The sequence below is a fragment of the Elgaria multicarinata genome, chromosome 13 (assembly GCF_023053635.1).
Source record: "Elgaria multicarinata webbii isolate HBS135686 ecotype San Diego chromosome 13, rElgMul1.1.pri, whole genome shotgun sequence".
Lineage (NCBI taxonomy): Eukaryota > Metazoa > Chordata > Lepidosauria > Squamata > Anguidae > Elgaria > Elgaria multicarinata.
The window spans coordinates 31,382,439-31,409,243 of record NC_086183.1 but is presented as its reverse complement, the minus strand read 5'-3'; the positions used below and the strand labels follow the sequence as shown (position 1 = coordinate 31,409,243).

The window sequence follows — 26,805 nt, the reverse complement described above, 5'->3', positions numbered from 1 at the left end:
ACACCTCCGTCACTGCCTGCTTGCATTTTTCGTTCATGTTTAGCTCTTCCTTCCAAGGCTCTTTGCACAGAGCACTTTCTGCTGCCGCTTCTGAAGTCCGTCTTGCCCCCCACACACACCGTGTGCACGCACGCAGCAAGGTAAGACCCATCTCATCCTTTGTGTCTTGAGCGCCGGATGTTTTGGTGAGCTTTCGGCAGAATTGCGAACTGAACGTCCGAATTGAAAGGCTGAGACAGATGGATGGAAGAGAGATTGATAGATGGGTAGAAGCCATGGGAGTCATGCGTAACCTCCCTGTATAGAAGCAACCTACCTCTGAGGACCAGAGGTTGGGAACAAACAGGAAAAGACCACTGCTATTGTCTCAGAGTTTCCCTGTGGCCTCTGGCTGGCCATTTGTTAGAATTAGGTCACTGGATTAAACACAGCCTACTTAGAATCTCTTTTAATCCCAGGTCGACATGGGTCACTTGTGTGTTTCCTCAGCAGCAAGGGACAGGCCCTTCTGATACTTTGGTCTCCAGTTGAAAAATGTCGATGTCTAAGCATGGTTGCTTCGCATGTTTTGCCAAGCACGAACCTTCGTCTGGAAGGCCAATATCAGCAGTGGGTAGGGTTGGGTGTTTGCTTGTTAAGAAATGTGACATCCATTCCAGCCGCCATCTTCCCTGCGCACATGGCCTGTGATTTCCCATGCAGGCTAGCAGTGGGAATCCGGTACAGCCCACAGGTGTTGATTTCATAAAGAGCCAAAAGGAGAGAGTCTACATAGAAGTAACCCACCATTGTCCTGGGTGGAGGGGCTTGCCTTAATCTCGGACAGTTTGAAGTATTAACTATCCATAGTTAATACTATGGATAGTTAATATCCATAGTATTAACTATGGCTTTGGGGCTGCCTTTGAAAACGGTCCAGAAGCTTCAGCTGGTACAAAACAGGGCAGCCCGGTTACTAATGGGGACTGGCCGGCGAGATCATATTACGCCAGTCCTTTTACAACTTCATTGGCTGCCAGTCCAGGTCCGGGCCCGATTCAAAGTGCTGGTATTGACATTTAAAGCCCTAAACGGTTTGGGGCCAGGTTATCTGAAGGAACGCCTCCTCCCATATGTACCTGCCCGGACCTTAAGATCATCTACAGGGGCCCTTCTCCGTGAGCCCCTGCCAAAGGAAGTGAGGGAGGTGGCTACTAGGAGGAGGGCCTTCTCCGCTGTGGCACCCCGGTTGTGGAATGAGCTCCCCAGAGAGGTCCGCCTGGCGCCTACACTGTACTCCTTTCGTCGCCAGCTGAAGACCTTTTTATTCTCCCAGTATTTTAACACTTAATTTTAACTTAAATTTTACTGTTTTAACTCTGTATTTTAATTTTATATCAATTTTGCTGCGTGGTTTTTATTCTGGTTGTGCTTTTTATATTGTATTGTGTATTTGTGCTTTTAACCTGTTGATTGTTTTACTATGATTTTAATTTTTGTGAACCGCCCAGAGAGCTTCGGCTATTGGGCGGTATAGAAATGTAATAAATAAATAAATAAATAATATCGTTATACTCATTGAGACACCTAGATTGCAACATTAGAAGTGCCCTGATGCTGGATCAGACCAAGGGTCCATCTAGTCCAGCACTCTGTTCACACAGTGAAGGCGTGGGGTGGGCAGGGGAACAGATTTGCCCTTTTGCCAGAATGGCTCTGGCCTTCTAGGAAAGTCTCCAAACTATTTCTTAGTCAATTGGGGGGGGGGGGGGCATTTACCTAACAAAGGAGATACTTGCCCATCTTACAAGAGCCGTTAAGACAGCCCCAACCCTTCTTCAGTGCTCCATCCACCCTTTCCTTCCACCCACCCATCCCCATCTGACAGCCGTATTCAGCGGCAAGGACAGGTACTTTGAGCCATGCAGAACGAGACCGTCCACTACAGTTGTTTTTTCACCTGCTTGGGGCGAAATATGATGATGATGTTTAATTGTATCCCGCCTTTTGCCCAATACAGGGCCTCAAGGCAACCTTACAAAGTTTAAAACATACATTGTAAAAATAAATAAAAGTTTAAAATACGCAACAAAATTATAAGACATTAACACAGTTGGAGGGCCAGATTATTCCCCAAAGGCCTGCTGGAACAAAAAAGTTTTCGCCTGCTTCCGAAAGCCCATCAAGGAGGGAGCCAGCCTAGCTTCCCCGGGAAGAGAGTTCCAGAGCACTGGAGCAGCCACCAAGAAGGCCCTCTCCCATGTTCCCAGCAAGCGTGCCTGTGAAGAAGGTGGGACTGAAAGAAGGGCTTCTTCAGAAGATCTCAAAGCATGGTCAGGCTCATAAGGGAGAATACAGTCTTTCAAATAACCTGGACCCGAGCCATATAGAGCTTTATAGGTCATAATCAGAAATAGACCTGCTGTTACTCTCTTGCCCGTGATCTATCTAACTCAGATGTGTAGAACCGAGGCCAAACCCATCAGACTAGGGGCTCCGATCCGATCAGGATCTTCAGGGTTTCCTAGATGGCTACAGACCATAGAATGTAAGCCTATGCGGCAGGGTCTTGCTATTTACTGTTTTACTCTGTACAGCACCATGTACATTGATGGTGCAATATAAATAAATAATAATAATAATAAGACCCTTCCTTTGCCCCCTCCCTTCAATGGTTTCTCCCCAACCCCTACACACTCCAGGTGTGTTGGACTGCAACTGGCTGGGGGATTCTGGGAGTTGCGGTTCAACACGCCATGCCTCTCCTAAGGCTTAGATACAAGTAGTCAAAGCTTTAAAATATTCTGGTATTTTTGGTCCTCCCTGTTTTGCCTTCAGCTTCACCTATCCCTGGGATGGGGGACTAGAGAGCTTCTCCGAAATACAGTTTAGTCCTGCCAATGAAAAGTTCTCCACCCCTCGTCTAACTTGTTGTCCTCTTACATGAATCCATTCAGAACCAAAAAGAAAGCATGATCGATGGACGTGGGACATGTGAAGACTGATCCGCTGTGTGGACACTTAGGTATGAAAGATGTCTGAGGTCGTCTCCCGTGCCAGTAAGGGCCCTGTGGAAATGGAGCTGCCTGGGTAAGTAAGCAGTGAGGTTTCATCTCTGTGCAGAGAGGGGGAGCTGATCTGCCAACCTCCCTGTAGGAGGAGGCTGTGTGGTGTAGTGGTTAGAGTGTGACTCGGGAGACCCAGTTTCTAGACTCCACATGGCCATGAAAATCATTGGGTGACTTTAAGCTAGTCACTGAGTCTCAGGCTAAAATACCTCATTCTTATCCTTATTCCTATTCTTCATTTTGTTGTTGTTACATTTCTGTACCATCCCATGGCCAAAGCTCAAAGGACTGTTCACAAAGATTAAAAACCTTGCATGCAGCACCTGGTGACCTTCCCTCTTCATCACAACCAGTCAAATTGCAAGAGGCCAGTCCTCCTTTCCATATGGTCACCCTATACAAGAGGCAATTCAGCCTTTTAGAATGAGGAAAAGCTGCACAAAAGCTGTGAAATCTCCAAATGATCGGGGATCAGGGAAAAGGGGGAGAAGGGGGCGGCTCTCTGGGAAACCTCCATGGGGCAGATTTGGCCCCCTTGTGCCTGAGATTCTGCACCCTGACTTTAAAAAAGAGAAAGGCGGAGGGCAGTAAAAATAGACTGGCAACCCCAAAGACCATCCTGTTTTCTCATGGACCAGGAAACATTTTATTTTTATTTATTTATTATTGCGTTTATATCCTGCCTTTTTCCCTGCAAGGAATCCAAGGCGGCATACATAATCCTCCTCCTCTCCACTTTATCCTAACAACAACCCTGTGAGGTGGGTTAGGCTAAGAGTCGGTGACTGGCCCAGTGGGTTTCCATGGCCGAGTGAGGACTAGAACCCTGATCTCCCGACTCCCAGTCCGATCCTCTAGCCACTACACCCCACTGCCTCTAGCTGTTTTCACCACCCGGCATGGGTGAGACACCTTCCTCGCATTAACCCTTCTGTTTCTCCTCTCTCTCTTTTTTCGGACAGGCCACAGCACACACTGGCGAACGGGAAATGGGAGAGTCCCGTCACACTTCTGGACCGGCTTTCCATAACCAGACGTGTTTGGGAGCTCCTTGATGATCAACCAGGGGAAGCTACGGAGCTGCTCTCAGCACAACCACCTGGGGTAAAAGCATTCAGCAAATGTCCTTTTAAAAAACAAAAGCATTTTTTTTAAAAAAAATAAATAAAAATCGGGGCCAGCAAATTTCTAAATGAAAAGAAAAATGGGGGTCACCAATTTTTATGAAAAATGGCCAACAAATTTCTAAAGCTTAACCAAGGCCAGTGCAGAAGGATGGGAAAAGGAGGGTGTCCTTCCTGTACTTCGTAGCGGAGACCTGCCAACGTTTGAATGGTTTGTTCAGATACGGCTTTCCCCATCCCGCTGTGTCCAGAGCCTGCAAACGCTGCAAGTCAGACATTTTTGGGAATCTGTTTAGATGTATATATGGAGCAATATAGAAATGTGGCAAATAAATAATAATTTTTGAATGGTTCCTCTTTCCATAACGGAAACGGAGGGGAGGGGGCCCTTCTTTCATAAGAAATGGTATTGTCCAACCACTCCTCTCTCTCTCTCTCTCTCTCTCTCTCTCTCTCTGTCTTCTCCTCTCCTTCTCTTTCTGTGACCAGACATTCATTGTCGCCAGAAACAGCGTGGCAGGTGCCAGGGTCCTCTTTCTTCAGACAGAGGGAAGCCAGAACGATGCTGTCTGCCAGTTCCCCATTCAGGAGGACCGTTCAGGTGAGCTACTTCAGGTACTTGAGGAGTGTTCTATCCTGGCCTAAGGATTAGTCCTGTACCGCAGAGAAAAGAAGATCTCCGTTGGGGGCATCGTAAGCAATACTGACCTGTTTCCATCAACGCTGTATAAAGCAGCTTCCCATGTTAAGCTTCCGTTACTTGCACCATTAGGTGATGCTTCCTTTCTTCCATACGTTTGGCTCCTGTCTCCCCATCCCACCCCATTCCTGTGCTAGTGACATTCTAGAATTCCCACTTTCCTGCTCCAGTTTAGAGGCAGGACTCAGAAATCCGGTACCCCTGGATTCTCCTTGCTTGAACCACTGGTGCCTACTTCCTCATACCAGTGCAGGGCTTCTCCCTCTCGCTCCTCACCACCTCCCCTTCTCTAATCCCCAAGAACAACAACCCTTTTCAAAGCCAGTTCCTAGGTCTGTCTTATCCATTCGTTGTTTTTCAATACCATTTCCTCCTTCTTGAAAGGGGAAGAGGGGTGGAGCAGCACAGAAGCGCCGGGGTTGCAGGTCACGTGGAATTCCCCCATCATCTGGCTGTCCCCCTCGGGTCTGCTGGGGTTTTCTGGAGGGGTTGGTAGTTAGCTCTTTCCCTCCACCCGCTCTGGCCAAGCTGTTCCTTATAATCTCCTGGCTCCTGTGAACTTCATATTCCCCCCATTTCTGAACTCAGCAACAGGTGAGACGTTCTTATTTGCATGTAAATGAGTTTTCCATCGCACCTTGCTTCCAAGGCATCCGGGCAGAGGATGTGGTTCCTCTCTGCTCATAACAACCCTGCAAAGTAGGCCAGACTAACAGAGCCTCCCAATGAGCTTGGGGGATTTGGGGACAGGGACTGGTGGGAGTAAGAGTGTAAGAGAGGCAATGATTGTGCTTTGCACTACTGGAGAGAGTGAATGTACAACTCCAAGCTTTCCTGTGTTGGTCTGTCTGTCTGCGTCTCATTCTTGCACACATGCACACCGTCCCATGAAGCTGGCTGGTGGTAGATTCAGGACAGATAAAAGGAAGGATTTCTTCACAGTGCGTATAGTAAAACAAGGACGTAGCGGTGCTCCCCAATTTGGATGGCTTTAAAAGGGGGTTGGACTATCAATGGCTACTAGTCCTGATGGCTATATGCTACCTCCAGTATCAGAGGCAGTATACCTATGTATACCAGTTGCTGGGGAACATGGGTGGGAAGGTGCTGTTGCACTCATGTTCTGCTTGTGGATTTCCCATTGACAGCTCATTCTGTTCACAGTGTGTGAACAGAATGTTGGACTAGATGGGCCCTTGGTCTGATCCAGCAGGGCGCTTCTTAAAGTTCTTTTCTGATGAAGGGGACTGTAGTCCACAAAACCACATGCCAGAATAAATTTGCGAGTGTTTAAGGTGCCGCTTGGCTGTTGTTTTCCCTTACACTGAGCAAAGGCAAAGAGCCCAGCCCTTTTGTAAACTTGCGATGGCAGGCATGAGCGTTCCTTTTTAAAAGCACGGTGCCCAGGGTTGCATTTGAGACCTGGTGGGTGCCTGGTGGGTGCTGTACCACTGTGCTACAGATGCTCCTGACCTAGATATGAAGCTGCCACCGTCGTTGCATCTTGCTTACGGCGGTGTCCTCTGAACTGGCAGTCACTTTCCGGGGCTCTTTTCTAGCATGTGCTTTGCTAGTGAGCTCTGGGCCCTTCCTGTTTTGACAGCAGGGAAGAACGGGTTCTCTTTCACCATCGCCGGCATGCCAAATAATTCGAGCGCAAGAAAGGCAAACCACAAGCCCCGCCCTGCAGCCCCAAATGCATATCCTGTTCTCGGAAAAGGTGTTTCTTGAGCTGCGCTCATGTGTCTTCACTGACCTACAAACAATGGACATAGAATCATAGAATGTTAGAGTTGGAAGGGTAGGGTGACCATGTTTCAGAAACCAAAAAGGAGGACAACATGGTCAGCTCTCAAGGGGACATGGCCACCAACATGTCCGGCTCCAGGGGGCGTGTCCAGCACCAAGGGGGCGTGCCCACCAACATGTCCGGCTCCAGGGGGCGTGTCCAGCACCAAGGGGGCGTGCCCACCAACATGTCCGGCTCCAGGGGGCGTGTCCAGCACCAAGGGGGCGTGCCCACCAACATGTCCGGCCCCAGGGGGCATGTCCAGCACCAAGGGGGCGTGCCCACCAACATGTCCGGCTCCAGGGGGCGTGTCCAGCACCAAGGGGGCGTGCCCACCAACATGTCCAGCCCCAGGGGGCGTGTCCAGCACCAAGGGGGCGTGCCCACCAACATGTCCAGCTCCAGGGGGCATGTCCAGCACCAAGGGGGCGTGCCCACCAACATGTCTGGCCCCAGGGGGCATGTCCAGCACCAAGGGGGCGTGCCCACCAACATGTCCGGCCCCAGGGGGCGTGTCCAGCACCAAGGGGGCGTGCCCACCAACATGTCCGGCCCCAGGGGGCGTGTCCAGCACCAAGGGGGCGTGCCCACCAACATGTCCGGCCCCAGGGGGCGTGTCCAGCACCAAGGGGGCGTGCCCAACCGAACATAGCCTTGGTCACACATCTGATTTTACAGCACACAATTAAGACAAACCTGTTCTACATAACATCTTAATGTTAAAATCACTGAAATAAAGAACAAGTGGGGCATTCAGTGTATCTGGAATTAACTTCACTCACTCCTATTTTTGTACCTTTTGCTGTATTTTGAAGCTTTTGCTATACTCAGTGTGATACATTCTCCCCTTCCTTCAAATATATTTTCTGACAGTATCATCACTTTTTGCAAGCTGCTGCTGCTGTTAGTGTGGTTTGTTGCTGGCCAGCCGGCTGGCTGGCTTTTTTATTTTTAAATTTCATTTTTTTTAAAAAAAAACTTGAGTATGACTGTCACAAGTTTCTATACTCTAACATTAGGGTGGGTGTTGTGGGCGGTGGACACCACTCCACCCATTCACACTGCTCAAGGTGTAAGACCCTAAAGAGGAGGTTTGACAGCCTGAGTTTGAAAGATATGGCTCCAGCGGTGTTTTAAAACAATATTTTTAAAACCTCAAACTTTAGCAAAAATGCTAAAAATCAACAGATGAACAGATCTGCTTCAAACTTGGCATGGATAAAGTCCTCCTGAAGAGCAATCATGGTGCCAAGTTTAATCTCTTTGTTTTTTAAAAAATAATGTTTTTTTTTAAAAAAAATAATTATTTTAAAACCACAAATTAAAACAAAATCCTAAAAATCAATGGATGAATGGAACTGATTCAAATTTGGCATAGCTAAAGCCCTACTTAAGAGCTATCATGTTGCCAAGATTCATCTCTTTATCTTTTAAAATGATGGGTTTTTGAAAAATAATAATTTTAAAACCTTAAATTTTAAAATATTCCTAAAAATCAATGGATATGCATCAAATTCAGTGTGGCTGAAGCCCTGCCTAAGAGCTATTGTGCCAAGTTTCATCTCTTTATCTTTAAAAATGACGGAGGTATAACGATTTTTGTTAATTCCCTTTAAACTAGAGCTGCCCTTTGGCTGGGGAGGATGGGAAAAATCTGGATTTTTCTTCAAATTTCATACTCCCCCCCCCCCCCACTTTTCAAGTATTTGAAGAGTGCTATCACGTCTCCCTTTAATCTTCTCTTCTACAGGCTAAACATGCCCAGTTCTTTCTGTCTCTAGTCATACGGCACTTGCAGAGAGTTTGGCCCACTGGTGAGGCCTAGATCTTTAAACAACACAGCCCTGCCCAAATGGAACTCACTGTTCCATGGTCAGGATGCCATGGGGTAGAATGGGGAAAGGTCTGGTACGAGCAGGCGCAAGCTGTGGGTGAAGGGCACAAATGTGAACATTGTGGTATGAAGGAATTCCAGGCTCATTTGTCTAACTAGGAAGAAAACCTCTCTGTTCTTAGTACTGCATTTTTAAAACTTTCCCCACCTCTTTTATTTATTTAACCAAGATCATGCGTTTTTGTGAACAGTGCTTTGAATGTGCATTCATCACGGCTGGCTGGGGATGCTGGGGGTTGTAGTCCAACACATCTGGAGGGCCCCAGGCTGGGGTAGGCGGTCATTGACAGATCTCCTTTTCTGCTCCTGGGTTTCTTCTCTCTCTGTTTCATGTATTGATTTGTAAGTGTTCATGCAAGAGCTTTTTATATATATATATTTCATTCATTCTGAGGTGCTTAGCAGACCTCAGGCACTTTAGCAATCGATGATACTGTCGTCGTCTGTAGAGGAAGTACATGGGAACATAGAAAGCCGCCTTCTACTGAGTCCGACCACTGGTCTCTCTAGCCGAGTATTGCTAGGTTTTCAGGCAAGAGTCTTTCCTGGCCCTAGGGAGAAACTGAGATCTAGTGCTTTGTGATGTGGAAAAGGAGTGTGAGAATCTAGGACTAGAAGCCTGGATTCGTGTGTTTCGTCCTGGGCTTTCTCTTGGAATGTGTTCTCCCTTGACTGGACTTCACTTGGGCTTAATCTGAGCAGCTGCCAAGCTCCTGTGCCTCATTTTGCTGCCAGTAGGATCAGACCAGAGGCAGGTGAAGGAGATGGGGTGCCTCTGAGCATACACAGATTGTATTTTTTTTTTCTCACTTCGGTCCTGCTCCACCACCTGCACCTGATCATCAGCTTCAATATTATCCACCCTAAAAGAGCTTGCATGTCCATATTAACTAAGCGGGGTGGGGGGAATCGTAACTTGCCCCCATCCCAAGCTGCAGTTCCTTCTATAAGCTAACCCCTCTGGTTATACATCCCCATATTATACTGTCTTGTCTCTTTCCCACAGCTGTTTATCTCGAGGGCTCCCAGCTGCACTTTAGAGACCTATTGGAACTGCTCAGCTTCCACATTGTGAGCAGGTGAGTGAGGTTGCAGGTGAGGCGGGGGAAGAGCATGGGAGGGGGATACCGAATCTGAATTCTTCCTCCATTTGAACCCGTGGCAGTGAGGTATTTCAGAGATGAAAAAAGCAGGGTCCATTTTGTATCCTTCACAGCTACGACGTCTGCTCTCACCCTGAATTCCTGGAAAACCTTTCTGAAGCTGGAGAGCATAAGCCTGATTGGTTCCCTGTTAGTCCTTCTCAGTGGATATTAATACACCATGTGTGTGTGTGTGTGTATACACACACACATACTAATAGTAAAGTAATTCTCCAGGTGTGGACCCTTATACAGTATAAACAAAACAATGACATCAACTGCTCACAAGAGGGAACATATCATCCGGTTTGGGAGCATGGCCCTCTGCGGAATCTCAAAGGGCCAGATTGCGGCCTGAGATGCATCCCTGAACAGAGAAGAACCATGGTCTGACAAAGATGAACCATGGTCTTGCTTGGGATAAGGCAGCTTCCTGTGTTTCAGGGCTTCTCTACACAAGGCTTTTATCGTGCACCTGTTATTCATTGCTCACAGAAGTTTGTGGGTCCTTTACACGACGTCATCAACCTCCAGGGCCTCTCCCATGTTTTAAAACCTTTATCGTGGCTTTTTTCTTAACGGGGAAAATCTGGCAATAAACTTAAGTACACTTTGAAGCACTCCAATAGCTGGTGGATTTCTGGAATCCCGCTATATCAATGCAGTCTAGCGGATGTATAATGAACATATAGAACCACTGGAGAGGGGCATATGTAAAGGAGCCCATCTTAATCTTGCAATCCCAGTAAAGGTGTGGGATAAAAGCCTGGTGTGCAGAAGCCCCAAGTCTGATTTACTACTAGTGCCCAAGTAGAGGAATTTGCCCTTCACCTGTGATCCCAGCAGCCTCCTTGGGAACCTTTTTTGTGAGGGTCTGGTCTGGTGTTCTCTTCCAGGGATATCCTGCCCTGCCCGCTGAAGATCCCAGATGCCTTTCGACTCCGACGCAAGTCTGAACTGGATGCAGTTGCTGCACTGGGCATGAGTGAGTGAGAATACCAGGGAAGGAGATGTGTTGGTGGGGGGCGGGGATGTTGGGAGGAGGGGAGTGGGCAGTTTCTCACATGTTTGACTTGCATCTCCTCTGAGCCAGAATTCCTGTTGCTTGGCCTAGGAAGAAATGGTTGTTCATTCCAAGATTCCATTGCCTTCCTTTCTGGTCTCGGTCCTCATTGGATAAGGACGATGAAAAAAGTCACTTCTCAAGGCTTGTTCTAGGATTTTGTAATTCCAGTGCCGCCTGCCCCCCTCCATTTAGCCTGTATTTAGCCTCCACCCTTGGAGGGCTTATTGTGCCTTCTACTTGCTGTGTTTGGGAGTCAGACCTCCAGGCAGAACAGCCATTCCCATCTGTGTATGGCCAAGCTGGGGAGCTGCACTTCTTTAAATGTCTGCCTGCTAGGCAGCTGTGGAAAGTTCAGGAAGCTCATGCCCAAAAAAGGAGGCAACCTTGGATTCCCTCACCCCTATTCCCTCTTCGTTTCATTGGCAGAGTTCTGGACGATGTCTTTTAAAGCCGGCAATGGGCCGGCATCGGCCCAAGCAGAAGAAGGCCCCATGGAGCTGAACGGAAACCCTCCCGAATCCAGACAGACGGCCTGCTCCATCCGAGTGACATCCGAGGAAGGGGCGCTGTGCATCATCAACCCGCTGTTCCTCTCGGTGCACAGCGACGTTAGCTGGCTTGACCTTGCGGCGGGACCGTGCCGGATGAGCAGCAGGAGGGGGACCCTACAGTCCTCAAACGGCTCAACAGAAGCAGCATCCAGCAAGCAAGGAGCCCAGGAGTGTTCAGATTATCCGGGGTCTCTGGAGGAGGACGAGGAGGAGAAGAAGATGGGCACCAGTAAGTAGCAGCTGCTGGTGTGTGTGTGTTTACTCACCATGGTTCAGTATCCAACACTGCTTTTGCGCTAGCTAGACTGAGGACAATTATGCACATTTGCATAGCTTGTATAGGTTGTGGAATTCTTCTCCTCTTCATGGGACAGAATTTAGGTGCGTGTGTGAAATCCAGACAACCTCCATTTGTAACCCACTGTTTTTTCCATCTTTTTTCCTCACCACAAAACAATCTGTTAAGGACGGAAAGGAAGACCAGTTGTGCACTACTTTTAGTTTGGTAGCGCTAAGAGCTGTCCCTCTGGAAGTACTTTGATGCGTTACTTACGGCAGAGGAGATACAACCCCAAGTATCTCAGCTGTGGGGCGGTATACAAATGCAATAAATCAATAAAAATGAATAAGTATCTCTGGTACTTCCAGAGTCTCACAGAAGCATCTTAGAAGATAGTGCTGCCAACCAGCCAGTATTTGATGGGCTAAACAGTAAAATTGTACTCTGCCGGGTAACCAGTCATTCTAGATTTTGACCTGACTCGGGGTGGCACGACGGAACAGTATTTGCAAAATCAGTGGTTAGAAATAATTACCTGCCAATGGATAAAATAATTGGGTAGAGTTGAGAACTGGTTTCATATCCTGATTCGAGATGTGAACTCACTAGCTGGGCAACATTTGAAGGAGACCTCAGTTCACTGGTCTGTAAAATGGGAATAATAAATCAATTCCCGTCTTGCCGGTCATCGTCGTAATGAGTGAGGCAGGCAGGCAGAACTTGTGAGGCAGCATGAAGTTAAAGAAACGCCATCGTTGAAGCAGGACAGGTCACGTTGCCGCAATTAACCCAGCAGGCCTTTCTTCTTGCCCTCAACCCCCAGGTGACCGTCCGCTGTGTTCGGCCTCTGTGCGGCGGAAACTCCTTCTCCGCAGCCTGGCCTGGAACAGTTCAGAACCTGCCTTGGAGGAGCCGCATTCGTCCCCCGATCTTCTCCAGAAGGAGATCCGGTCCCCACACCGTGTTTCCTGGATCGAAGGGGTCCCTGCAGAATCCCCTCCTGGCTGGCCGCTGAAGAAGTCCAATTCTGAATCATCGCTCCTGAGCGAGAGCATGCTGCTGCCCCCCATCCCCGAACTAGATTCGCTGTCCATCAGCAGCGTGGAGGACGAGGGCGACGGACTCCCTCTCACCGCCGCCACCTCGCAAAGGAGGCAGCGCCGCTCCTCTGCCATGCTGACGTACAAGGTGTTCCAACGCCTCTCCGCCATGGGCAGCGCCCTCAGCGGGTTCCTCTCTGCCGAGCGCCGGGTCTCCAAGCGGGTGCACGAACTGGCCCAGGACCCGTCGACCTATGTAGGTGGGCTAGTGCAAAGCTTTGTGGGGCACATCCTTCGGGGCGCCGGGACGCGCCACCCCACCAGCACCGACATGCTGCAGGAAATCCGGCAGATGATCAGCAACCTCAAGGGGTACCTGTGTGAGAGCTCGGAGCTGCGCACCATCTGCGAACACAGCGAGGAGGAAGAGATGGACCTGGGTATGGAATGTGGGGAGGAGTTCTGAGCTGGGGCGGCCTTGAGTGTCATCCATTTTGAGTAGGCGTGGTTGCTGGGCAACACCGAGGCTGCAGCCTCCTCTCGGGGGGGGGGGGACGGGGACTGAGCGACCTTGCAGGGAGTAGGCCACCTATTGGTAGCTGCTAGGCAACACCGTGCAGCTCCTTCCTCCGCCCTACTGGACGGTTGCTAAGCAACACAGTATGGCTCCCTCTTCCTCCCTATTGAATGGTTGGGAGGCCTTTGGGAGGCTTGGCCACTGTCCCACCTATTGGTGGTTGCTAGGCAACACTGAAGGCATGATGACCTGCTCCAGCCAGCAGTGGGGGTTAGACCATTTTCATCCTTATCTATTGGGGCTGCCGTTCTTAAGGTCGACAGTTCAAATCCAGCTCAGCTGAGAGCTTTTTTTTTTAACAAGGTAGGGTGTTCTGGGGGTTTATTCTGTGCGGAGCTTGGGGTCTCAACCTCACAACGGACGCGCATTGGCAGAGGAATGGAAGCAAGAGCACATTTCATGGCGGTGGTTTCTCCGTGTTCGTTGGCAGGACTTTTGGGGCCTCCTGTTCTGTAGCTTCCTAGGGCCGGTGGTGTAGTGGTGCATTTTGAAGAGCTCATTACGACGGTCCCCGTAGCTGCGGCCTCAAGAAGAGTCCAAAAATGCAGGCCCCGTGTTGATCCGAATCAACAAACCAATCCTAGAGGTTTTCATCTCCATCAGGAGCAGAGCTTTTGTAAAGGTACTGGGTCTTGATTGCCTGTTCAAGACCAAGTCACCTCCAGATACTCCGCATTTCGACTAGGATGGCTCATTTCCCCCCCTGCGCCCAGCCAACCGGGAGGATTGCAGCTAAACTCAGAGGGAACAGGGAAGTCTGACAGGGATGGCGGATGATGGGATCATCCCTCCGGATCATAAAGTCCTGGTGCATTAACCCTACAAGCCCTGACTCTGCTACACCACAGAGAGAGAAGGGGGCGAATGAATTATCTCCCAGAGGGGTGGAAGAGAAAAAGAGTTTTCCTTAAGTTTTATGTTGACACTGCAAAGTTTGAGTTCAAATGAGTTACTTTGTATGTTGGGGCTTGGACCCCAGCTTCTGTCTTGTACTCATTTGGGGGGGGGGGGTTTTACTAGTCCTTTGTGATTAGCCATGCCTTCCATGCCAGCCATTTTGTGGTGATGCCCACAACAGTTTCCTCAGATTGCCAGATGTGCCCAGGGGCCCAAAACATTTCCCTGCCTCTGCCGAAACTTCCTGCATTGTCTAAACATGCCTAGGACTCCGTATCGCTCCATAGTGTGCATCTGTAGACCCTGTGGTTTTGTGAGATAATCTAATGGACCACACATCCCGAGGAAATCACACATTAGTGGAGGGGGGGAGGAATGTCCCAAATGGCGTGTTTTTTTCACCGGACTGTCCACAGTGTGTGAAATGAGGCTTGTCGAGGTGTCCCTGAGGGAAATTGGCTTGGGTGGGGGAAATAGTTTGAATTTCTTGAGAGACGTTCCCAACGCTTGGTTGTCTCCATCATCTGGGATTCAGAGATAAACTGCTACTGAATATGGAGGTTTCATTGTGTTATCATGGCCTTTCACAGGCCGGTCTTCCATCCTTCCCCCTCCACAGATTTGTAAGCTGATGACCGAGGTTTCAGTTGTGGGGGAGACCTCTGTAACCCCAGAGTGGAGCCTCACGTCATCGAACCTGCTTCCCAGCAAGCCAGTTATAAATATCTCTCACCAAAGCTCCGAGGGACCAAAAATACCTCTGCGGTTTCCACTCTGGGCCATGGCTGGCTTGCAACATCATCCAGTCACACGTACACAAGCTTAGGAAACTGGCAGTTTTTCTGTGGCTGGGGCTGTGATGTAGGCAGCATCGTAGACGGCGGAGGAAGAAGGAAGCGTAGTGAACTGAAAGGAATCAAAATGGTTTCCTTAAAGGGAGAAGGGAGGAACCCAATAGCAACTCCAAAAAAACCCGAAACAGCTTTTGGAACGTCTGTGCTCATTTGCCAGTTCTGAGATTTTCATACAGAATATGCAACCGTGTTTGGATTCCTGAGGATTTTTAATTCTTGCTTAAAGATTTTATTTTATTTTTTGGTGTGTTTCTAGCCATGATGGTGGGGGAGATAACATTGGATGGTTTCAGACCTTGCTTTCTGATAGGATTTTCAGGGCATGTTTGCACAATAGATTAACCGTCCGATTAACGCTCTTAGAAGTGTGCATTTCAACTGGTTAAAGGTGGAGAAGTTTGTTCCATTTGCCTCTTAATAAGAACTTTTTAATTTCACACTTTTGAATGACTGGGCGAACCAAAACTCAGGTTATCCTTCGAAATTCACATTTCTCTGAATTGTGCAGTACAGTTCTCCTATCAAAACATGCGTACAAAAATGTGTATATTAAAGGAAATAACATTAAAAACACATTATATTAGGAAAATTGTGTGCAAAAATGTATAAGGCAAAAATGCATACAGAAAAGTGTGTATTTTCATGCAAGTTTGAAAAAAGAATCTCTCAAATTTTGGGTCAAAACAAACGTAACCACAGAAAAACGAGAAAGTGAGAGAACCCCAAATTGACAAATTCATCCATCCCTGCTTTAGGGCCGTGCCTGTGTGAACTTCCCTCAGCGATCAGAAGCACAATAAATGCTGCAAATGAATGTGCAGTGAATGTGCAAATGAGCTGCATTTGCATCTTTTATACTGAGAGCCGAATTTGGCGTCTGCTGATGCATAATTGTGGCTATTTATAGGAATAACCCTGCCTGTTCCAGAGCTGATGGGTCAGTAGACAGGAACCCTGTTGCTGGTCCATTCACTACGGGGGGGGGGGGCTGTGGCCCTCCAGTTGATGTTGAACTGCAACTGCAATCAGTTCTAGCCAGCATATTGAGGCATGATGGGAATTGCAGTCCAACAACATCTGGAGGCCCCCATGTTCCCCATCCCTGCTTTATTGCAAGCAATGGGGTCTGGAAAGGTAGATCAAGCTGCCATGGTGTATATGTGTGTGTGCGTGTGGTGGTGGCGGTTTTTACATCAGCGGTTAGAATTTTTGCTGCTTCGTGAACTTTTGGACTTCTTGGTACCAGCCACAGAAGCAGCGAGTTCAGGGAGGGTAGAGCACGTGGCTTCACATGCAGAAGGTCCCTGGTTCAATCCTCAGCATCTCCAGGTCAGATCCAAATCAGGGCCAGCGTCGAGGGTAGGCATGCCTGGGCACCTGTCAAGGGCCCCCACCACCAGCAGCCTGGGCCCCACTGACCAAAGTCCCTTGGAATGGTTCCTCTTCACCACTGCAACTTGCTTATTCACCTGCCCCTCTCTCCGCCCAGACAATGGTGAGAAGCAATGGTGAGGAGCAGATGCCCCCTGGCTCTCTGCCTGGCAGGCCAGCAGGACAAAGCAATGATGAGAAAGAAGAAGAGAATGATGAGAAAGAAGAAGAGAATCAACAAGAGACTGGGGACAATGGCAGTGAGAACGTAGGCTCTCTGAGGGAGGGCCCCCATGGAGGGTGCTTTGCCCACGGGCCCTCAAAAGTCTGGCGCTGGTCCTGATCTGAATCTCTAGCACCAAAGCCTTATGCCTTGGCTTCAGGGTCACTCTCTCTCTCTCTCATTCCCATTAGGGTGTGTGGTGGAAGGTGCCCTGTACAAATGCATTCTGAAGCCGCTCCGGGACTCTATCTACACCCAGCTGTTGGACTTCCGCACCCGCGACGGGACCCTGGGCAAGTTGCGCGAACATCAAGTCACCATGAGCCAGCAGAGCCTGTCCGAGCTGGGCGTGAGAGCCGGCGTGCCGGACGGGCCTGGCCTGGAGCGTGTCCAGGCCAAGCTGAGCCTCATGCACCAGGCCTACTCGCCCAAGAAGAAGGAGACCCACCTGCTCAAGGTTTGCAAGATGCTCTACGAAGCCATGAACCAGAGTGCTGGCAGGACAGGTACGGAGGCTTGGCAGGGTCCAATTTGTCTTAACAGGGCCGGTCTTTGTAGAAGTCGTTGCGGGCGCTGAATCTCTTTCAGCCCAAGGGCAGAATTCAATTTTGGAGAAGCTCTCAGACGGCATTCCAGTGGAGGGTGGGACCACAGGCAAAACAGTGTAGTTGTTTTTTTAAAAAAAAATCAAATGGATCACAGAATAGTAGAGTTGGAAGGGGCCTATAAGGCCATCAAGTCCAACCCCCTACTCAATGCAGGAATCCACCTTGGCTTAAAGCATCCCTGACAGATGGCTGTCCAGCTGCAACAATACTAAACAAAAATACAAAATCCATACACTACATTCAGCATCCCAGGTCCTCCTCCGAGGGCCTCTTCCAAGGGAGGCTGGGAGGGTGGCAACAAAAGACAGGGCCTTCTTGGTGGTGCCTTCCCCCCATTACCCAATGATCTCGACGAGGCCCACCTGGCGGCAGCACTGTCATCTTTTCGGTCTTGGTCTGTCTTTGGCTGCTTGTTTAAAAATTATCTTTAGATAATATGTTGCGTGTGTATGTTTTTGCACAAATGCTTTTTTTAATATGTATTTTAATGGTTTTTACTTTTTGTGAACTTCGGCTATGGGGTAGAATAGAAATATAAGAAATAAAATGAAAATCTCCTGTCTAAACTATGGGGGGGGGGGGAATCCGCACGTCGTTCTGAGATCGCTTCTAAGCGACCCCAGTGCGGCGTGAAAGCGAGCGTGTAACTTGCCTTTTGAAGAGCCAACGAAGAGACGTCCTTCCCGCCGCTGCCGCTGCCGCCGCCACCCAACTCCCTCCTCGCCAGCTGGGACGGAGAGCTCGGAGGAAGAAGGCAGGGTGGAGAGCTTCTTCCGCTCTCAACCCCGCCTTCTTCAGCTGAGCTCTCCTCGCCGGTCAGCGAGGAGGTCTGCGGGGGGCAGGGGCGGGGGCGGGAGGGACGTCTCTTCGTCGGCTCTTCAAAAGGCAAGTTACACGCTCGCTTTCACACCGCACTGGGGTCGCTTAGAAGCGATCTCAGAACGACGTGTGGATTCCCCCCAGGTCACCACCACTGTTAGTGTCAGTGACTTCCATAAATAAATCCCCAGCATCGCACAGCCAGTTTGGGAGTTATAGTCCAACATTTCTGGAGGGCACCAGGTTGGGTGTGTGCATTCATATGATGCTGAACTCAGAGAGCATCCTCCATGAGAGGCTATTATGATCACACCTGTTTCTGTCCTGACTCCCTTATCACACTGAGATTTGCGCCAAGGTGTCATTTTAGAAAGAGCAGGCCTATACTCCCTACTCCCATTTTATCTTCCGAATGTACCCAGAAGCAGGCCTTTAAAACTTGGCAAATTCATACACCCCCCCCCATCCCTGCCAGACCATAGGTGTCAATCGAAGATTTTTTAATTGCCCAGTGGGGGAGATTTGGCAGGATCACAGCACATGAGGAGGGGAGGATTAACATTTCTATACTGTATTTTGTAACTGTGCTTTTAACATGTTGGTTTTTTTATTATGGTTTTAATTTTTGTGAACCGCCCAGAGAGCTTCGGCTATTGGGCGGTATAAAAATGTAATAAATAAAGAAATAAAGAAATAAAATTCTACTCCTAGCTGTGACTCCCTCCTTAAAATCCTCCCCCAGTGCTGCAATTAGGCTTGTAAAAAGCCTTCTGCTGGTGCCTATGGAAGTTGGGTGTGTGTTTTTTGCAAACCGTGTGGCGCAGAGCGGTAAAGCAGCAGTTTCTGCAGCCGAAACTCTCCCCATGGCCTGAGTTCGATCCCAGCGGAAGCTGGTTTCAGGCAGCCGGCTCAGGTCGACTCAGCCTTCCATCCTCCCGAGGTCGGTAAAATGAGTACCCAGTTAGCTGGGGGAAAGGTAATAACGGCCGGGGAAGGCAACGGCAAACCACCCCGCTCTAAGGCCTGCCAAGAAAACATCAGCGAAAGCTGCCATCCCTCCAAGAGTCAGTAATGACTCAGTGCTTGCACGAGAGGTTCCTTTCCTTTCCTTTCCTTTCCTAATTGCTGGGAGCGGGGGGAGGAGGGAGCAAGGGATGCTGTTGGCCAGATGTGGGGCATATCTGGCCTATAGACCCGAGGTTCCCCATCCCTGCTGTAGCACCTGTGCTTGGCCTAGTTCCACCTTCAGCCCACTGAAGTTTGGTTCACCTTCAAGTGCTTTCCCTTTGTCTCCGTGCCTTTCTTCCCTCGGTGAGCTCCAGGAGAAGAGAGTTTTCCATCAAATGCTTCCCAAATAATGCCCCAAAGTAGCTCATGCCCCTTCTCGGTCCCGGACGTGGTACATACCTCTTTGTCCCCTCCGATAATTTTCCTTTGCTTTCTGTTTTTGGAAGACCCGTTTGGTGCTGATGACTTCCTGCCGGTTCTCATCTACATGCTGGTGAACTGCGATGTTGTGTCGGTGCAGCTGGATGTGGAATACGTGATGGAATTGATGGATCCCAGCCAGCTGCAGGGAGAAGGTAACGTAGTGTGTTGTGTCCAGTCTGGACCTGTTTCCCAGGCATTGTTTCCTCCGTTGGGAATTCTGAATTTAACTGGGGTTTTGCTGGGGCTCAGCGGTCTTGCTTCTGGGTATTTCTAGGATCACCCAGAAGTTACTGCCTCAGGTACAAGCAATGGCGTAGCATGGGGGGGGGGCCCTCAGGGGCGGTTGCCCTGGGGGCAAAATTCTTAGGGGCGCAAAAATTTCAAAAAAAGAAAGTAGTAATAATTAATTAAAAAATTAAAATCTGTGTAGATCCAGCCATGTAGACGGGGCAAATAAACGTTGCCACGTAACATTTTACAGCATTTTTCTTGATGCGCACAAGTCAGAGAGGCCTTGCAGAAGGCTGCATTTCCTCCCAAACGGGCCTCTCTAGCACATGCGTTGCTGCTCTGGCTACCTTCTAAGTCAGAGCTTTCCAAACTTTTCATGTTGGTGACACACTTTTTAGACATGCATCATTTCGCGACACAGTAATTCAGTTTTACTAGCAAACCGGAGGTTAAACTAACCCCTTATAAGAGATGCGGACACATACATAAATTGTAATAACGAAACGTATGGGGACACAACATATCTCATGAAAACCTTTCATTTATATTTTTGAAAATATATGATTTGCAAGATAATCACATACGTTTCCAAGACTTTTCACATTGAACCAATTTTGCCGAGCGGCGATCGAGCGGCGGTTGAGACGGTGTTCTATCAAAAAACTGGACCCATGGAATTTCTCGAATGCGTCACTTCAGGTGCAGCTGCGTCACCGGAAGTGACGCGGAATCAGCTGTTTCGACCCGATTATGCATACTGCGCATGCGCAGTACCTGTATGATCCCTCAACCACGGTGTGCATACGCGGATACGACGGAAGGGGAATGTACCAGTGCACCATACTAATCGGCACCTTTGCATGCAAGTCAGTGTTGCTTATTTCACATAGACTCAGAGGTTTCTCGTCACGTTCGCGTGACACACCTACGCACTACAGCTGACACACTAACGTGTCGCGACACACCGTTTGGAAAGCTCTGTTCTAAATCATCCAGAAGGAGGACAGAGCAGCAACGCGTGTGCTAGAGAGGCCCATTTGGGAGGAAATGCAGCCTGCAAGGTGATCGGTTATCATACCAAGGTCATCACATCAGCCATGATGCTAAATAAAAAAGAATCAGGTGCACAATGCAGGGAGAGGAGGAAGATAGAGCAGGAGCTACAAGCTAAGCGAGCTGGAAGCCTTGACAGGTTTCTTGTGAACACTGCTGAAAGTACACCAGGGGCCCTTCCACACGTTGTCCCCAGAGCGCATCTATTCGACCCCAGTGCACTCTGAGGACGATCGTGAAACTTCCCTGTAAAAGAAACGACGAAAAGACGTCCTCCGCGCTGGCGCCGCTACCCAGCTTCCTGCTTCCCGCCCGGGACAATAGCTCGGCGGAAGAAGGCGGAGGAGAGAGCGGAAGAAGCTCTCTCTCCCAACGTCTTCAAAAAAGCTCTCTGAGCCGGCCGGGGAGCAGGAAGCTGGGTGGCGCCGGCGGCGGCAGCGGCACCGAGGACGTCTTTCCCAGCTTCCTGCTCCCCGGCCGGCTCGGAGAGCTTTTTTTGAAGATGTTGGGAGAGAGAGCTTCTTCCGCTCTCTCCTCCGCCTTCTTCCGCCGAGCTATCGTCCCGGGCGGGAAGCAGGAAGCTGGGTAGCGACGGCGGCGGTGCCGGTGCAGAGGACGTCTTTTCGTCGTTTCTTTTACAGGGAAGTTTCACGATCGTCCTCAGAGTGCACTGGGGTCGAATAGATGCGCTCTGGGGACGACGTGTGGAAGGGCCCCAGGCTCACCAGCAGCAGCACAGGACCCTTAGGAGCCTGCTTCAGTGCCATTGACGTGCCTGTTGGTGCTTTAGAAGCACAGCCAGCTTTGCCGGAGGATGCTTCTACTTCTGCTCTGCCGAATATTCTGCCAGAGAGTATTGACCTACAAGTTTTCACTGATATTGGCTATTGGTCAGAAACTGTGGATAATAACCACATCACGCCAGTCCTTTTCCAGCTTCGTTGGCTGCCAGTCCAGGTCCGGGCCCGTTTCAAAGTGCTGGTATTAACATTTAAAGCCCTAAACGGCTTGGGGCCAGGCTATGTGAAGGAACGCCTCCTCCCGTATGTACCTGCCCGGACCCTGAGGTCATCCTCAGGGGTCCTTCTCCGCGAGCCCCTGCCAAAGGAAGTGAGGCAGGTGGCTACCAGGAGCAGGGCCTTCTCTGCTGTGGCACCCCGGCTGTGGAATGAGCTCCCTAAGGAGGTTCGCTTGGCACCTACATTACATGCTTTTAGACGCCAGGTGAAGACCTTTTTATTCTCCCAGCATTTTAACAGTCTATAAATAAATGTTAACTTGGGTGTTTTAAATTTGTAATTTTGCATTGCTGCTGTTTTGATCTGGTTGAGCTTTTATATTATGGTTTTATACTTTGAATGTTTTTAATTTTTGTGAACCTCCCAGAGAGCTCTGGCTATTGGGCGGTATAGAAATGTAATAAATAAATAAATAAATAAAATTTGAAAACTGAGCTTGTCAAGAGAGGGACAGTGGAATTGCAGAATAAGGATGCATTGTTTCCAAAAGACAGCGATGGCAGGTCATTTTCTAAGGATTGGTTCTACAATAATTTGGACAATGGTGAGACTATGTTAAGGACATGGTTGGTGTTTTCTCCTGTAAACTGTGCTGCATATTGCTTTCCTTGCATGCTTTTTCAGAAGGCCAAAGGGAAAAGTTCTTTTGGGAAAGCCAAGAAGAAGCTGCAAGAGAGTTTGACAAACTTTGTTTTGTGACATTAAGAATCTTTCCAACTATCACTGTTTCAACTGCCAGTTGTGAAAGACGTTTCTCAAAACTTAAATTAATCAAAACGTGTCAGAGATCTACAATGACCCAAGAAAGACTGAGTAACCTAGCAATACTGTCAATTGAGAGAGATTTCAATGTAGATTTCAATACTGTTATTGAAAAATTTGCACATATTTAAACCAGGCGATTTTAAATAAATGTAAGTACCGGTATACTAGTATTAAATTAATTTTACTTTAAATAGATCAGTATTTTCTTAAAATATAATACATGTGCTTTGGGGGGTGGGGGTGGTGTTGGGTTCAATACTGGACTGGTGGAAGGGACTCAGGGAGTGCTGAAGGTCCACGGATTAGAGGCGCAATACTTGCCTTGCCCTGAGCGCTGGCAACCCATGCTACGCCACTGGGTACAAGGTAGAGAGGGGCGCAAAGCAGGTAAAACTAAAACTTCACCCCAAAAATATATAAAATAAAGCAGCTTATTTTAATAGTTCGCTTTACTTCTGTACTGTAAGCATTGGCGTTAATTGAACCGCACTGAAGTGCATTGCTTATACCTTTGTCAGCAGATATGGGATCCATGTTTGACTTCTGCTTAAAAAAACACTGGTTAAAGGAAGGGACCGCTCTGATGGGTAGGAGAGCACAGGTCTAACAAGGGTGGTCAAAACTTTGCTTTATAATAACTCAGTGGAGGGTGGTGACTCCGATTTCAGTGGGATAGTAAATCCGCTCCGAGTTTCAGTCAGAACTAGTCTGAACTCTAAAGGAAGCACCTTCAACAGCTCCTTTAAAGTTCTGACTGAAACCCCGAGTGGATTCACTGCCCCACTGACATTGGAGCCACCAGCCTCCACTGGATTAAACTCAAACTTTTGTATGGGCCTCAGTCTTCTGAAAGACTGGTATCTGACAATATGCAGAGTGTTCTCTACTCTGACGTTTGTATTCCTACCCCGACTACCAGCACCCACTCACCCATTCCTTTCTTCTTATGCCAAAGGTGGTTATTACCTCACAACCTGGTTTGGGGCCCTCTACCACATCGTGAACTTCCAGCCGGCTGCCATGGTGACGCGGCAAATCAGTATTGAGGCCCAGCGCTCCATCCACCAATGGCATCGCCGCCGTACTATCCACCACCACCATCACCACCAGGGTAACCGGCGTAATTCACAGGTAAAGGCTGGAATCAATGAAAAGAGAGCCATGGTTATGGGGGTAGAAAACAGTAGGGTGACCCTACGGAAAGGAGGACAGGGCTCTTGTGTCTTTAACAGTTGTACAGAAAAGGGAATTTCAGCAGGTGTCCTTTGTATGCGTGCAGCACCTGGTGAAATTCCCTCAGTTAAACCTACAGGACCAGATACAAAAGAGGGCAGGGCTCCTGCAGCTTTAACTGTTGTGATGGAGGCAATTTTACCAGGTTCTGCATATATACAAAAGATACCTGCTGAAATCCCCTTTGTAATGCAGCTGTTAAAGATACAGGAGCCCTGTCCTCCTTTTCATACGACCCTAGAAAACAGAGAGGGCAAAGGATTCTGGGAGTCAGGTTTCCTGGTTCGTATTCCCACTCTGGGCCAGAGTGTGGTGTCCAGTAGCTTAAGCCCTGTTCAGAGGTAATGCTTAACCATGGCTTATGTAAGCCTTCCTCAACCTGGTGCCCTCTAGATGTTTTGGACTCCAACTCCCAGCATTCCTGACCATGCTAACTGAGGCTGGTGGGAGTTGAATTCCAACATGTCTGGTGGAGCACTAGGTTGGGGACAGCTGGTTTAGATAGATGCACAGTTGCCCTTTTGCGAGCAATGTCAGGACATGAGATCAGAAGATTATAATTCGTATGTTCCTCACGTCTGGGGCAACATTCAAATCCAGAATGGAGACAGAAAATCAAAATGGCCACCTTTATAGTGGTAAAAACATTATAAATCAAGAAACTGTTGCTATTTTTTTTTACTCCCCTCTTGTCCAACCTATTGTTTAGCCATGGTTCTGATCCAGGTACCTCGGCACCCACTTAAATGGCCTTGTGGTTGGTCCAAACCCACTATTTGCCACGGGAGTAACTGCCTGCTTTCCCTTTCCTCAGAACATCCTCTATGTCTCCTTCCTCGAACCTTTCAGCAACCAGAAAACCATCTTCGTTCCCACGGACATGACAACAGCATCGGTGTGCGCAGTGTGCGCTGAGAAGTACAGCATCTCCGACCAGGAGGCCTACGGCCTTTTCTTGGTGTCGGGTGACTCCTCCCAAATCTTGGCTGGGGACAGCCACCCTCAGAAGCTCCGTTCGGATAGCCTCCAATCTCAAGGGGCCCCCGTGAGTTTCGTTTACAAGCCCAAAGATGGAGTTCTGCCTGCCGCCAGCCCCCCTCCTCTTCTGAACCCCAACAGCAAGACTGAGACCCAAGAACCCCCGGGAAGTGAGCATACGGGGAAATTGGCGGCAGATTGAATACAGTCTCAGAACTTTCCAGAAACTTCTATTCATTGTCTTGAGGGTTGCTCGAGATGGTGGGCTTCTGGTTTGGCAGAAATTTTAGGAAAAAACCTTGAAGCTGATTGGTGGGAGATTCAGGCTAGAGAAAAGGAAGTCCTTCTTCACACAGCACAGAGTTATACTATTAAATTTACCACCACAAGAGGTAATGATGGCCACCAACCTGGATGGCTTTAAAAGGGAGTTAGACAGATTCATGGAGGCTGAGGCTATCAGTGGCTACTAGCCCTGGTAGCTATATATAATACCTCCTGTATCAGAGGCAGGATGCCTATGTACTCTAGTTGCTGGAGAGCATGCGTTGGAGAGTGCGGTTGCACTGGTGTCCTACCTGTGGGCTTCCTAGAGGCAGCTGGTTGGCCTCTGTGTGAACAGAATTGAGAAATAGATCGTAGGTCTTTTGTCTGATTTAGCGAGACTCTTGTATTCTTCTATTAAGGTCTCAGTCCGCCGTGAAGGTAGCAGAATGGTCCTCCGTCTCCTTCATCTGAAAGCTGTAAGGGAGCAAGAAGTGTGCGACGTTTGGCCCACCTGGGTTTCCCCTCCCAAGAATTCTCTCTGTCACTTAGACCAAAGCCAAGCAGCCCAGGTTGAGCGGAGTGCCCTTTTTTTTCTTTCTGAGGCTCACCAATGTGGAAATAAAGCTGCTTTCTAGGTTGAACATTGGGAAGGAAGGAAGGAAGGAAGGAAGGAAGGAAGGAAGGAAGGAAGGAAGGAAGGAAGCCGTAGCTCAGTGCCAGAGCGGATGCTTTGCATTTAGAAGGCCCCAGGTCCCAATCCTTGGAATCTCCAGTTTAGGGGATGCGAAAGCCCTACCTGTGCCTGGATCCCTAGAGCTGCCATCACTGGGCACTCAAAGAGTCTGACCTGGCTTGTATAGGGCGGCTCTCTCTATGAATGAGTGCCTACTCAGGGTCTCTTAAGGGCTGAATCCTAACTAATTGAAGCCCTTGCTTCAGAACCTGTGAATTGTCTTGCTAGATCACAGCCAAGGTCCATTTGAATCCGGAATTGCATCTCCCACTGTGGTCAGCTGGACATCTCTCAGAACAGGCCTGATGTCGACCCATGGCATGATCTGGCAAAGGTCAGGCCCCTGGTAGGGCCGGCTGAAACCCTTCAAGAACCCAAGGCTGGCATTTGCCCCCTCTATTCCAAGCTGTTTGGCCCTCCTTCTCTTCACACATGATCCTCCTCCCCTCTCTCTTACTCAGCTCCATGGTTATCCCTTGTGTCTGCGACCTTGCGGGACCAGTGCAGCGTCTCCTATCTGTTGCAATTTCAGCATCTCTTGAGAACCTCCCTCTTCTTCTGAGCAAGTTTCTAGCCTTGAAAGGGTTCACAGCGAAGCCCGTCACCGCGTTTGAAATTGCACAAACCCAGAAAACTGAAGTCCGGCTGCACCTGCCGTCACTCCCCCGGCCCTGCTCCTGCCGCTCAATTGCAGCCACCAAATAAGTTTTGTAAAACTGATACTGATATATTGAAATATACTTCAATATAATTTCACTCTGTCACCTTGCTTTTCCTGGTATCCCTGCCCCCCACCCCCCAAAGGGGGATATAACTCAGCAGGAATTGTGGGTTGAGCAATTTGTGGTTCTTTAGCAAACATGAGGGATGCAAAAATCCCCAGTTCTTGGTTAACCCCTTTATCACACTGCTGCAGGCCAGGCAGGGAGGAAGCGTCACCAAACCAGTGGCTTGCTGCATGCCCTGACCATGCTGTACTCCTCATCTCTTCCCTTGCTACTGGTAGTGTTTAAAACCTTTCCTTAAAACTCTGCCCCCGAACTCCAGGGTTCCTATGTTCGAGCTTTCAGAAGAGGACTTTGGGGTCTGTCATTTCACTCTGAAATTTGAATC

At 48.9% G+C, this 26,805-nt stretch overlaps 1 protein-coding gene across 1 annotated transcript; it reads left to right on the top strand.

Annotated features, from left to right (window-relative positions):
• The first annotated feature begins 2,879 nt into the window (after positions 1-2,879).
• Positions 2,880-26,385, top strand: RINL (Ras and Rab interactor like). Its single transcript, XM_063140196.1, has 11 exons — positions 2,880-3,069; positions 4,010-4,151; positions 4,661-4,772; positions 9,561-9,633; positions 10,593-10,681; positions 11,189-11,542; positions 12,417-13,073; positions 16,747-17,061; positions 19,437-19,565; positions 23,437-23,612; positions 24,529-26,385. The coding sequence occupies exons 1-11, from the start codon at positions 3,014-3,016 to the stop codon at positions 24,892-24,894; spliced, it is 2,469 nt and encodes an 822-aa protein (XP_062996266.1). The 5' UTR covers positions 2,880-3,013; the 3' UTR covers positions 24,895-26,385.
• The last annotated feature ends 420 nt before the right edge of the window (positions 26,386-26,805 follow it).

Coding starts and splice junctions, on each gene's coding strand:
- RINL (XM_063140196.1), top strand. CDS start 3,014: ATGTCTGAGGTCGTCTCCCGTGCCAGTAAGGGCCCTGTGGAAATGGAG. Junction 4,773..9,560: donor CATTCAGGAGGACCGTTCAG/GTGAGCTACTTC, acceptor TCTTTCCCACAG/CTGTTTATCTCGAGGGCTCC. Junction 13,074..16,746: donor GGAGGAAGAGATGGACCTGG/GTATGGAATGTG, acceptor CATTCCCATTAG/GGTGTGTGGTGGAAGGTGCC.